The following is a 14162-nucleotide window of genomic DNA, read 5'->3' as shown; positions in this document are numbered from 1 at the left end:
GAGATCCGGCCTCAAAAAAGTGTATGAAAAACACTTAATGGCTCTTACCTTTTGAAAGAGGATTGCGATCTTCGTAGTTTAGTACTCGTTGGAAAGGTCTTTTGATTACCTGCCCAACGATGGGTCGCGTGATAGATCTGGGCAGCGTTTTCATGACAATATCTGAGATCCAGCCTAAAAAATGTGTATAAATATCACTTAAGTGCTTAAAACTTTTCATATAATTATCAGATCTTCAATATTTTGGCTCGTTTTAAAGGTCTTCTGAATACCTTTCAAAAAATGTATAACATGACGGGGTTTCTTACAAAAACCACCCTTTTACCAACCTTCCGGATTTTCTATAAAATAGGTTTTTTAGCATAACTTTTAAAGTACTTTACTAAACTTCATAATTTTCAATAGGGACTTATCGGACCCCAAGACGAATCGAATGAGACTAAAACGGACTAAATCGGATTAGCCAGTGCTGATATAATTGAGTGAGAATATTTCGGTGCACACATCCACATCCAAACACATACACACAGCCATTTGTTCAGTTTTTGATTCTGAGTCGATATGTATACGTGAAGGTGGGTCTAGGAGCTCGAATTAAGACTTTTATTTTTCGAGTTATTTTATAGCCTATCCTCAGTAAGGTGAGGAAGACAAAAATCAGGGACAAAAAAAAAACAACGTCATCTGGGGTGACATTGGGTCTGGGGGTGAGGTTGAGTCATACAAAAATGAGGAAATTTGTATAACTTAATGTTGCCCCTGATGACGGTACTGAAAATAAAAAAAAATATTTCATTACATTTTTGAAAATATTTGATAGCATTTAGCAAAACTGTAACAGTAATTTAAAGCATTTTGTGATACTTTTTTTTTTTGCCCTTTGCTATTACAAATACTTTTTAAACCAGTTATACTTGCACTCATATGTTTAAGTTAGGGAACTGTACTTATCCGTGAGATCTTAAAATTATCAAACAGAGGACAAAGTACAACCTCAAAAGTCTGCTTTGTCCTGCACACTTTCTAACGACTTGGTCGTACGTCCAATTTATCGACCGAATTACGCTGCACGCGTCAATTGGACCAGTACACAAACTACGTAGCGCCACCGGATGACCCATCCAATTTCTGGATCATCACGGCGTACGCGACTTTTTCGGCCGCGCAGTGGCTTCGCTCTTCTGTCAGTTTTCTCCTTCTAAATCGACGATAAACTGTGACGATAAAGGTGCTAATTCTTACTAAATTCGAGAAATAATCCCACGCGGCTCAATGTGTCATTGTGATAACTTCGTAGCAATGTATCGTTGGGATTAATTCTGCCTTAATTAACAAGATATCAAACACAATAGTGTCTCAAATTTTCGCGCCAAAACAAAGATTAGCGAGACCGAGATTGGTCGACATTGAGTCAGCAGGATCCATTCCACGTGCTTGGTGCCGACGAGCAAGGTGAATCATTTCTGTCTGGCAGGCCACAAAGTAGATCACGACTTCAAAGGGTGTTTGATGAATTTATCATTGGCACATGTTCACTTAGCGACGCGCTTCACTCATACAAAATCCATGGATAAAAGATAACGATAATAGAGGTGATAATCACATAATGATCTTGAAAGTGGTGTAGATACGGAAAATTGATAGTTTGAAAAATTAATTTAAATTTTCAGTATAAAATGGCACAAATGACTTGCCAAAAGTTCTTAAAATCAAAACGATGGAATTGGAGCACTACCTACCGGAGCCAGGTTCATCCGAACAAAATGATAAAAGTATTTTCTGGTTGCGGACATTGTCCGCATCACTTGGAATTTGGCCGGAAAAGATGGTCGGTGAGAATAAAAGCTGGTGGAATCGTCTGTACTACTTCATGATCATGTATGTAATAATAATAATGTAATTTAAAAATTTGTCAGTAATTCAAAAACCATTATCACCAGTATGCACTGGTACAACACCTATCTGCAGGTCGAATTTTTCTGCGCCAATATGGGAGAGCTGAAAACTATTACGGAGGTAAGATGAAATTCTTATCCAGTTGTTTTTTTTTTTTAAATTTTGTAGTAATTTACATGAAAAGCAGCCAGCCAACCTAATCAAATTTGCTTTTTAAATTTTTTTTTCGAATTTAATGTAAAAATATATATCCAGCTAAAAGATTCTTTATTAATGCTAATGCTTCTGCAGATTTGCAATTTGCAAAATATCAATGAATTTATGGAATTATTATAACTTTTTTGTTTTACACTAAGGCTACCAACTCTTGCTGAGCAAAAATCCGTACACTTTGCCGACATGACACTATAACTGATAAAAAAACTGATAAATTTGGAATTTGAGAATTGAAAATATAAAACTGTTTCGTTTTTGCGGCTAACAAATTTCACTTTGCTATCAGATTGCTTATGACTTGTACGTTTAAAAATAATCACAAAATAAACCGTGATTTGATGAACTGAATCTTTTTGTTCTACCATCTTTTTGTTAAACGTTTAAACATTTACGGAATGTCATGTTTGCTTTTACGAATATCGTTCACATTGTTTACACGAAAACATTTCTAGACGTTTTATTGTGAAACATAATAGCTTATATGACCTTTAAAAAACACAAGCTTTCACAAGCTTTAGAAAACCTTTGGATCTTTTATTGGATAAATATGTTTTTTAAGGAATTTGAAAAGAACAATTCTAGAGTTTTCTTTGATGAGGTCTTTCAAACATATGAAAGACAATAGCTCATAGGACCTTTTCACAAAGAAAAGCTCTCGAACTATTGATGGTCAACTTTGGACTGAAGAAAATCTGGAATTGAACTTACAGTTTAACAAAAATGTCTAATTAGCAGAAGCATTGGCCAAATCAAAAAAGCAATTCAATTTCCAAATCAAATCCGTATTATGCAAAAAATCCGTACAAAAATTCCGGCCAATTAAAAATCCGCGGAGAGGGTCGAAATTCCGTACGGTAAGGAAAAAATCCGTACAGTTTGTAGCCTTATTTTACACCTATTTTCGATCTGTGTAAAATAAATAATGATTTCTTGTTTTTAGATTTGTTAAGAAAATTTTGATGAAAAGTGTGTGCTCACAAAAACTTGAAATAAAATTTGCAATGTCCTTATATTTCCTTCCAGGGCTTGTGTTCCTTCTGCAGCATAACGGTCACTGGAATCAAGATAATGCGACTGCATAGTTTTTCCGACGAAATTTACATCATGCTTCAACAGATGAAAGGGCATGAATTTTTGAAAAGCATCAACTTCTTGAAGAAAGGTAAACTTTATCTCTGAAAATATGTGTAATCCTAGGACAAATCGTTCTTTTCACAGGAAATAACAAAGACATATTCACAAAAATTGATAAAATCATGAAAGCCAAATGGAGAGAGGTTAACCTGAATCTGCGCCTTTACAGCCTGTCGGTTGGTGTTGTGGCCGGAACATACTCAATAGTGCCGGCTGTAATCAATCTGGTCAATCTGTTCCAGGGGAATGACATTCCCAAGCGATTTGGTTAAGTCCTGACTTTTTTTTTGTCGTAAGTTTTTGATTCGATTTTGAATCATTACAGTTTACAAAACCTATTATCGATACATGGAGGAGGCCAAGTACCATAGTCCACTACACGAGCTACTGTTCTGCTCGGAGTCTCTGTCCGGCTTCACGACCTGGGCCGGAGTCATTTCCTTCGATGGACTTTATGTTCTGCTGACGATGCATTTGGTCACGATGTTTAGCTCGTTAAATCTTATCATCAAAGAGACTTCAAACGCTAACTTCAACGACGCCGAAAAGCAATTCTTTCTGCACGAATGTATCAAACATCATACGAGGGCTTTGAAGTTTGTTAAGGTTGGTGGAGACGCATGATCCACTGTTAATCTTTATTTTGTATGAGCAGGTTTTTGGACGGTATCAACCAGATTTTCTCACCAGTTTTGGTGGCTCAAGTGTTCACAAGTACATCGATCATTTGTGTGATTGCATTTCACACCAGTGCAAATGCTGTAAGTAAAAATATGCTGAATTGTGTTAGATATGAAATATAATGTCATATTCATGGAGTTCATACATCTGTTGTGAATATCTGGCGTAAATTAGGCTGTTGTTGTTTTAGTATCAAGTAAAGTTACAAGTTATAAAACTGTTTGTAAATGAAAACGAAATTCATTAAAAATGCCCTTCCCTTCCAGAGTGAGCGCGATTCCCAAACCTTGGTAATGATACTGTATTTGATCGCGGCGTTCTATCAACTGCTCCAGTTCTGCTGGTACGGACAAAGAGTCCAGAACGAGGTAAACAGCTCGCATCAACAAAACCACATAACAAACGGGCGAGGGAGTCCTTGTGCCCAGAGTGCAATTAAATCACGTCATTCGCGGGAAAGAAATGGGCACAAGCACATGACCAGAAGTGAAGCCCCAATAACAACTGCATAATTTACTGATTTCGTTTCTTTTTTTTCATGCTTTTTCGCCCTCTGGATCGGGGGAAATTATTCAATGCCAAACTGTATGATGGTGATGGCTATAATGCACCTAGAGCGTGGAATTACCGAAATCGGTGTACGAGTGCGATTGGTACAAGTGCTCAAAAAAGTTCAAAACAACGCTGCACATTCTACTATTGGACGTGCAGAAAACGGTGGACATAAGTGCATACAACATGTTTGTGATGTCACTTGAAACATATTTGGCCGTAAGTTTGTAGATGGACTTATAGTGACTATATGTAACCCTATCGAGAAATTAAAAAGAGAGACTTGAGCCGGTAACATGGAATTAAACTTTCGTAACTGTCATGGTAAACTTCACAGAAGCTTGACAGAAAGTTTAACTCCATGTTGCACTTTTAATTTCTCGATAGTGCCTTTTATAACAGTTTGATTTCTCACGAGTTCAGAAGTTTATTTGAGTTCTTTAAAAATCTTTGCTTCTTTAGTTTTAATTTGAAATTTCGAAAAAAGTGTCTACGTGGTTTATGGATGGTCCCTTTGGAATGTTTAATACTTGGCTGATAAAAAAAAACTTTTTTTTACTACCTCTTTAAGGTGCGGGGTAGAATAGGATAACTTAGAAAAAAAGCCATTCCGTCTGATGAAACGACCAGTAGGTAATTGTAAAAGATTCATGGCGCCTAGCATATTTCATTAAACTTTTTATTCCGATCGAAAATTTCAAAGGACAAACATTTTCGAAAATGGTGAAAGTTCAACAATTTTCTACCCGTTTTGATTCCCATCAATTTTGCTCCCGAGTTTGCACTCGAGTCTCCCACCACCCCACCGCGCGTTTAAAAGCAGGTACCAAATTTGGTCAAAGTCCATATGTAGATAATAAAAATGTAATTTTCTGTGTACCAGACAAGAAAGCTTTCTAGTCAGAAATTTACCAACACATTCAAAGTATGTTTACATTACAGCTTCACGTTTGTTTGCATCAGGTTTCCTATCTCTTTCTAGCAAAAGTTTTTTGTCAGGCGACTTCTAGCTGGTTTTTTTGACTGGCCGCCCGATATGTCAGCCAACATACTTCGCAGGGCTGTGACAGCTCGAGCTCGATCATTGTTTGCATCAGGACACTGTGACGAGAAGTTCGTAATTTTTGGGTTAAATTATATTTTTTTCACTGGGCCTAGAAAGCCTTAGTACCGGCAAGCCGGGAGCATAGTTTTGAATGCGTGTTTCGGAGATTTTTGTTGTCTGCTTTGGTTGGTGAGAGCAAGCATGAAAAAAAATCAAAAATTAAAAAAAACAGAAATTCAAAAATTAAAAAAAAAAACAAAAATCAGGATTTAAAAGAAAACAAATGTTTTAAAATTTCAAAATTGTAAACTTTGAAAATAAAAAATCCTAAAATTTAAAAATATTGTTTTTCAAATTTATTTTTTATCTGCTTTAATTTGTTGAAGATTTAGAATACTCTTTTAAAACTTAGGTACCGTAAACTGGGATCAATCGGGACACATGGGGCGAATTGGGACAGCATTTTTAACCATGTTGGAGCACAATATTTTGATTTTTCTGCTTGGTTTCGGTTAGAACAGACTCAGGCCACCAAAATGTGTACATCCATTTCCAAATTTAAAAGCTTTAAGTGCTCTAAAAACTGCTGTCCCTATTCAGACTGTAGTCCCGATTCACCCCAGATTACGGTATATTTTATTCAATTTTATAAATTATTTCAAGCTAGAAGCTTTTTTAGGAGTGTTTTTAGTTTTATTTTTATTTTTATCTTTTCATGTTTTTTTTTATATTTGTGATTATTGTTATTGTTTAGTTTAAGTTCAAGTTTTTATAGCAATTAAAATTAAAAATAAATCAAAATTCTTTTAATTTAAATTTCTTAAAATTTTATTTTTTTTAAATTTTATATTTTTTTTTAAATGTTTTGTTTTATTTAAAAATTTTCAATTTATTTTGAAATTTATCAGATTTTTAAAAAAAAAATTTCTGATATTTAACTTTTTCCGTGCATAATACCATTTGATGCAGTAGCAAACAGGCTGAATACCGTGTAGCAAAGTGAAATCCCGAAGCACTGAGAGCAAATTTGCTACCGCAACAGGTACCGCGGTGGGGTTGACGTCAAGTGCCAATTTGATTTGCTGCGATGTTTGCCACCAGCGCTGGAGGTGCACTTAGAGATAAAATGGTCGAAAATTAGCAAAGAATTTTGGAATGGCCAGCTTTTCAAACTGTATGGAGAAATGTATGGACGAAACGATGAAGTAGACTTATTTTGAAACATGAAATTGGTGTACAAAGTTTCATTTAAAATTGCTTTACAGCCATCTTATTTTTAATCGCGGTGTTACCAAACCCCGATGGTTTGACACCAACTGTTGTCAAACGGACGGGGTCACTTTTCAGTTTGACACCCCTTTTATACAGAGTTCACACACACTACCAAACGTTTGTTTTGATAGAATGTTTGGGCGCCGTGTAAAATGTGACAGTTCGTCACTTTTTAGTTTGACTTTGACCAACCAACGGGGTACAAACTAATAAAGTGTCATACGATAAAGTGACCAACGACCGGGGGTTGAGTGTAAAATATTTTGTTACGCCCTTGTTTATTGAACGCTCTTGTGTATTAATTTAACTTTAAATATTATGTATAAACTTTGAATAATTATTTAAAATATTTCATTTTGTTACAGATCGTCAAAACCGCTGTATCGTATTTTACGGCACTTCAAACATTGACAGAAGAATAAAGGAATACATTGCCCAACAAATTTACACAGTACATCACGATCAACAAAAAACCTTTTAAATACATATTTGCCTCGTTATTTATTAGCACACTTTTCAAACAAAGTTTTAACTTTAGAAATATTCGCAATCAAGCATCTAGTCTGTTCACATCTGTGTTAAACTTACTACCAGCAGTACACAAATCACCGCTGCAAAAAAAACTGTACTCAAGGTACTGCTGTAAGAAAACGTTCGAGACATGTCAAACATTTGTTTATTTACGTTCTGAAATCGAGATCTGCCGGCCGATTTGTATTAAAAAAAAAATTTCTTCAGATATTTTCAATCAGTAAATTAGTTTTAATTTAATCCTCTCAACTGAAACTCAACTATGAAACTGGTAAGTTAACCTGTCATGACTGCATCAAGTATTTTGTAAAACAGATATGCTCCCCTTTCAGTACGCCCTCAGCGGTGACCCGGCCAAGCCGTGTTACGTCGTCAGCTTCAAGGATCTGCTGATAATGCTCGACTGTGGCCTGTCGGTGAACTCGGTGCTAAACTTCCTCCCGCTGCCACTGGTTCAGAGTGCCCGGTTCCACTCGCTGCCCAACTGGAACTGCCGCGACCCGGACATCCAGCTCGACGATGGGGTGAGGCTTTTGAAAGAGGGAAATGGTTGTTTAGCGGAGTAATTTGAATTATTTTGGTTTTGCTTGCAGGAAATTAAGGAGTGCTGTGGCTGTGCCTTTATAAACTCAGCACCGGAGTTTGTTCCGCCGTTGGATAAGATTATAAACTTTTCCGAGATCGATGTCATTTTGATATCAAATTACACCAACATGATGGCACTTCCGTTCATTACGGAGGGAACTGGGTTTAGTGGGACGGTTTACGCGACGGAACCGACGTTGCAGATTGGGCGGTTCTTTTTGGAGGAGCTTGTAGAGTATATTGAGGCATCGCCGAAGGAAAATACGGCCCGGATGTGGAAGGATATTCAGCATTTGCTGCCACAGCCATTGAACGACGTGTTTAAACCGAAGAACTGGCGCCACTTGTTCAGCTTGGACGCGGTTAATAAGAGTTTGGCTCGGGTGCAGATGACGGGTTACGATCAGAAGTTGGACATTTTTGGTGCGCTGCAGGTAACGCCGGTTAGTTCTGGGTTTTGCTTGGGGTCAAGCAATTGGATTATCGTTTCCGGACAGGAGAAGATCTCATACATCAGTGGTTCGTCGACGTTGACGACACATCCGAGGCCGATTAATCAGGCAGCGTTGAAGTACTCCGATGTGATTATCATGGCGGGGTTGACGCAGGCTCCTCACGTGAATCCGGACGGAATGTTGGGAGAGTTGTGCATGAACGTGGTGATGACTTTGCGCAACGGAGGATCGGTCTTGATTCCGTGCTACCCGTCTGGTGTTGTGTATGATCTGTTTGAGTGTCTATCGTCAAGTTTGGACAACCAGGGCTTCTCACAGATTCCGATGTTCTTTATTTCACCGGTTGCGGACAGTTCACTTGCTTATTCCAACATTCTTGCGGAGTGGCTCTCGACGTCCAAGCAAAACAAAGTCTACATTCCGGACGAACCATTCCCACACGCCAACCTGGTGAAGAATGCAAAACTGAAGCATTTTAAGCACATCTATTCGGAAGGTTTCAGCACGGAGTTTCGGCAGCCGTGCGTCGTCTTCTGCGGTCATCCTAGTCTACGCTTTGGAGATGCCGTTCACTTTGTAGAACTTTGGGGTTCAAACCCTCAACATACGATCATCTTTACCGAACCAGACTTCCCGTACCTGCAAGCCTTAGCTCCGTACCAGCCCCTGGCCATAAAAACCGTCTACTGTCCCATCGAAACTTCGCTCAACTTCCAGCAGGCCAACAAACTCATCAAGGAACTTAAGCCAGGTGTCCTCGTCATCCCGGAAAACTACACTCAACCACCACCAATAGCACCCCACAAACTGGACCTCGTAATCGATCAACTCCCCGATAAAATGGTCATCAAATTCAAGCGAGGCGAAGTGATCAAACTCCCGCTCAAACGCAAACGATCCCGAATCTACCTGGATCCGCAAATGGCCCGCAGCCTCGTCCCGCACGAAATCCAACCCGGCGTAACCATTTCAACCTTAACCGGCGTGCTCCACGTCAAGGACAACATCCACGATCTGCACCCGCTCGAACCCACCCCAGAGGAACTCGCCGAAGAGCAGCAAAAACTGTCCAAAAAGCCGCACCTCCAACCGCCGGGCCAGAACCGGCTGCGCCACATCAAGTACGAGTGGGGCACGCTGGACGTGAATCTGTTTCTGAAAAAACTTGCCCAGGACGGCATCACCGACATCAAGGTGGAGCAGAGCGGTGGCGGCGGGGACGAGCTGACGCTGCACCTGGCCAGCGAGGACACCGTCATCAAGGTAAGTGAAAAGGCGACGAGCATCGTGTGCGGTGGGAAGCAGAGCTTGCGGTTGAAGTTGCGCGATCTGCTGCTGCAGTGCGTGCAGAATTTTTGAACAGGGCGAGCAATAAAGCGGCGAAAAAATGAGGTATGTTAGTGGTGAGATTATTTGTATCACAGCCTTGAATGTATCTGCTCGACGTACCTACAAGTGCGTTGCAATCACTTGAAATTCGAGGAAATCTACTACAAAATCTTAAACAAAATTATTTCAAGACTTTTTTGAGGACATGTTTTTCTTTAATAGAATGTTTATTTGATGGTTCAATATTTCTGAATTTGTCTGTTTTGTTTTGTGTCATGCGCAAAATCTTATTTGCATAAAAAAATAATATCTATCGTCTGGATGACCTTTTCATTAAAACCTGAAAAAGGTGAAAAGGGTAAATTCATGTTTTTTTTTAATTTACCCATTTACTCCTTACCAAAAGATTCAACAACGCAAGCAGCGTGGTCTTCGTCGCCACATCCAACCCTTCCGGAAACTCCATCCGGTAGCAGTAATAGTGATACCCTTCCGCCGTGATCCGCCCAATCACAGTCCCCTCACTACTCAAAAGGTGAAACGTCGCACGTCTGCCCCATTGGGTTTTGTTCACAACCCTCACCACCATCCGGCCCGCTCCATCCGACACCGTAAAGTCGTACCTCCAGCAACTAACCCGGTCCAACTGTACCACGCCGAGAATTTCCCCAGTGGCCACCGCCCGAACGGTGACGTTGAGTTCCGGAGCTCGAAAGCAACTACATATACAGCCACACTTCTGCTCCAACTCGAACCGAGCCACGTCGGAACCGGTTCGTAGATCGGTCATGACCGTTGTCCTGGGGGGTTCACAACAGGTCCAGTTCTCCAGCTTCACTTGGTACAGTATGTGGCCGGAGTCGTTCAGGATCTCGGTGATTGGTAGGGTAAAGCATCCGTACGAAGGACGCTCCCGGTAGACGATGGTGCGGGTCGGTTGCAGCAGGTCCAACCCAAACTGGGGATGTTGGTAGCCGTTGGGGAGTTCCTCCGGTAGGCGAACCGTACCCGGTTGATATGTGATTGGCAGGAAGGACTGTAGTTGAGAACGCACCGTGGGTATAACATTTTCAAAAAAACAAAAAAGTGTTTTACCTGAGCCATAACTGCTGGACAAAATTCACTGCAAGTTTAACAGATACAAACGGGAAACTTTACCGCACTGCTGTTGTAGTATACGATAGTGAGTCAACTACGCCGTAGTATATACTCAGCAAATGAAGAATGCTAGTAGTGTGTAATTAGGGTAAAATTTAGATAGATGGTTCTATCCCAGTTCTATAAAAATATTATTTATTTTGAATTATCCTACATAAATTTTGATTTGAGTATAACTTGAAAAAAAATGCAACATCATTAGAAAATCAAAAATCAACTATTGAAAAGCTACCTTTATGCGCCTGATGCGTGTAAGCGTAATGCACTTGCAGAAAAGTGCAATGATGGTGAGTAACTGTTTGCTTCCACCTTAGTACACAGAAGAAAAAAAATGATGTGATTATTCATCAGGAAATGGGGACAGATTTTGTGTCACAAAAAATGTGTAATTTTACATCAAGAATTGTCGAGTCAGTTTTTGATTAATTTTCATCAGGTTCATATATTTACACGTATTTAAAAAAATAGGTAATATTCAACCAACAAAAAGTTCAACCTTCCAATTTTTTTTCTGTGTATTCATTACAACAGGTATGTTTGGATTTTCCGTTTGGCTAGGGTTGGAAATGTATTCAATTTTTTAATTCATTCTGCCTCTCACAATAATTTGTTTGAATTTTAATTTCCTTGGTCACGGAAAAGAAGTATTAATAAACGAATATTTCGTTTCGTTTCTACACAGGATAAAAAAAAATTAGTTTTAATCAGGAGAATGGTGACAGATGTTGTGTGTATGTGTGTTAGGGTGGTCCAAATCCGGGCTTCCCCAGTTCTACCCCCTGAAATCAAAGATTTACCCATCATTTTGCTAAATTCCAAATTTGAGCTCATTCTGACCACGGGAACCACTCCCTCTAATCGCTTGATGTTTTTATGGGAAAAATCGTCAAAATGTATAGAGAAAAGCAACTGTTTGAGTTTTTAACTGTGCCGGGCGCAACAGTCGTCCAATCTTTATCATTTCGCAGATGTAGGACCTTCATTAAATTTAGAACTTTCCAGAAGACACCATATTTTTTAGATTTTTTTGCTGAAAAGTTATTAGCTTCTGAAAAGGACCATTAGTTGATTTTTTTTCTCGGGGTAGTCCCGAGGAAGCCCGGATTTGAACCACCCTGATGTGTGTGTATCCAATCCAATACACGCTAACCGGTGGTGATATTATGGGAAACTTTGTATATGCCGAATGCTGATATAGCTTATCTCAGTCCCGGGTATTGGGTGGTGATAGCTCTCACGCTGCTCCCCCCGGTCCAATTCCGAGGTCGCTAGGAATTGTTGGCAATGGTGACAGATTTTGTGTCAAAAATAATGTGTGATATCACATCAGGAACTGGTGAATTCTCATCAGTTTTTGATGATTTTTTATCAGGTTTATATTTTTACACATTTTTTTATATTTACTCAATCAAATTTCAACCTACCAAAATTATTTTTTTTTCTGTGTACATAATCAATAGTTTCTCATACAATTTTTGTGGTGAAATAACCAAACCAGGGGTGCCCAACCTTTTCTAGATAAGGGATCTGATTTTTATGAAGCATTGGCGGGCCGGAACTAACGTTTGATAAAAGTTGAAAAAGTTATCTTTGTTCTTCTTTCTTAATCATGAATCAAGATATATGTTGATTATTGGCATCACCCTAGGCATCACTTCTTTATATATAGTTGCGTCTTTCAATTACGAAAATTTTGATACCCAAACATGTAATCGCTAAAATTTTGAAATTATCGCAGTTTTAGTGAAAAAAGTTAATTTTTTGCCGATTTCGCAATTGTCTTGTTTTGCGCGTAGCGCGTTTTTATTTTCAAAAAATCATATCTTATGTGAAATTTCCCGAGGAATCCGATAAACATATTTTCAGACATAGGCTCTTTGGTCCATACACGGTCAAAACGCCATTTTATGTTTTCATACGACTTTTTCAAATGTTTAGCTAAATTTTTGAAACTTCTTACCATTTTCCCAAATAGCCAAACTCATTACCTTTCTTTTGCGTCTAAGACTGCTAAAATCGGATGGCGCGGAGATATGATTTTTCGAAAAAAGTGGTTTTTGCGAAAAATGACGAAATTGCCATTTTTCGAACCACCCTAGCACGATGTAGGTTACCCTAATTGCCAAACAAAAAAAATGGGTCTAATTATTTTGGCCAAGGAACCCCAAGAAAAATTTTGAGCCTGATCGGAGCACTTTTTTCGGTTTAGGCTCTTTTCAAATGGAATTGCTGTATATTTGTTTATTTTACAAAAACCGAATAAAAATAATTTATAATTCAAATTCAAATTCGTTTTTATTGGTGAATAATCGAGATACAATAAGTTCTTTTGAGGTACATAACAGAGTTTTGCAGTTCCTTTCAGCTGTGTGTTACATCATAATCCATTTTGGAACAGTTATTGCTTGTAAATAACGGTGTTACCAAGGGTAAGAAAAAATAATTTAAAAAAAACTTGCATCAAATTGAATTGTAATTGTTTTTGTCGATTGCAATTAAATACCATTAATATTCAAAGTTCATTGGTCGAGCAGAAACTTGCAAAAGAGACCACAAAAAACCTGTGGGTCGTTAAAGTGGATGTTTTTTTTGTCGTTGTAAGTTTTTTTAAAATTAATTTTCTTAACCCCTTCCCGCCCAGAGCAAAATCGAGATTTTTACGTTTTTCTACATAACTCGTAACTGGATCGACCGAATTGGATGAAATTTTAATGGTTATAAGTTAACATTCTATATAAACTAATGCAGGTTGAACCAGGTTAAATGCTTGGTTGCAGAGAAATTTAATTTTGAAGAGAAAAGTTAGTATACATGAAATAAATCAATGGGCATGATAAAACTTATTGAAATCTCCTTTAAAAACACTTTTTGCATTATTGTGCATTTTATTAAAAAAAATTACAAAATCTTTTGAAATAATTTTATACAAACACAACATTTAAAAAAGTGCAAAAAAGATAGATTTGTTTTACTGCGCCATTTTTATGTTTAGTAATTGATTCTTCAAATATTAATATAGAAATTATAAGAACTAAATTCAAACATAAAAAATGTTTGAATTTGAAACAAAAAAAATTCAAAAATACAAAGGCAAAATCCAAATAATACGTTTATTTAGCAAAATTTTATTGCAAAAGTAAAACAAAATGGCAACATTAGCGGCACGCTGGAATTAGATGCTGTTCCCCTATCTGTTAAAATGTAGGTATATGGCGCACGTTATGGAATATAGATACATAAAAGGTACAATGTCAACCAAAATTAGATTCTGGTTGGCACCCTGGAAGGTCGTCACCCTGTCTGCCAAT

The 14162-nt window shown here is 38.1% G+C and overlaps 3 protein-coding genes across 3 annotated transcripts; 2 read left to right on the top strand and 1 right to left on the bottom strand.

Moving 5' to 3' along the window:
- Window positions 1-1727: 1727 nt before the first annotated feature.
- Window positions 1728-7239, top strand: LOC6037285 (odorant receptor 63a). The gene is made up of 8 exons (XM_038263541.1): window positions 1728-1878; window positions 1941-2016; window positions 3136-3274; window positions 3331-3513; window positions 3572-3852; window positions 4194-4295; window positions 4543-4698; window positions 7162-7239. The coding sequence occupies exons 1-8, from the start codon at window positions 1826-1828 to the stop codon at window positions 7216-7218; spliced, it is 1047 nt and encodes a 348-aa protein (XP_038119469.1). The 5' UTR covers window positions 1728-1825; the 3' UTR covers window positions 7219-7239.
- A 216-nt stretch (window positions 7240-7455) lies between these two features.
- Window positions 7456-9762, top strand: LOC6037286 (integrator complex subunit 9). Its single transcript, XM_001847160.2, has 3 exons — window positions 7456-7598; window positions 7660-7851; window positions 7921-9762. Exons 1-3 carry the CDS (start codon window positions 7590-7592, stop codon window positions 9724-9726), a joined length of 2007 nt encoding a protein of 668 aa, XP_001847212.2. The 5' UTR covers window positions 7456-7589; the 3' UTR covers window positions 9727-9762.
- A 127-nt stretch (window positions 9763-9889) lies between these two features.
- Window positions 9890-10926, bottom strand: LOC119769841. The gene is made up of 3 exons (XM_038263542.1): window positions 10792-10926; window positions 10097-10732; window positions 9890-10036 (listed from the first exon to the last, which is right to left on the bottom strand). The coding sequence occupies exons 1-3, from the start codon at window positions 10798-10800 to the stop codon at window positions 10007-10009; spliced, it is 675 nt and encodes a 224-aa protein (XP_038119470.1). The 5' UTR covers window positions 10801-10926; the 3' UTR covers window positions 9890-10006.
- Between the last annotated feature and the right edge of the window lie 3236 nt (window positions 10927-14162).

Source organism: Culex quinquefasciatus, chromosome 3, assembly GCF_015732765.1.
Source record: "Culex quinquefasciatus strain JHB chromosome 3, VPISU_Cqui_1.0_pri_paternal, whole genome shotgun sequence".
In the NCBI taxonomy this organism is placed as follows: Eukaryota; Metazoa; Arthropoda; class Insecta; order Diptera; family Culicidae; genus Culex; species Culex quinquefasciatus.
Note: the sequence above shows the minus strand (reverse complement) of the source record. Positions and strands in the feature narration are given on the sequence as shown.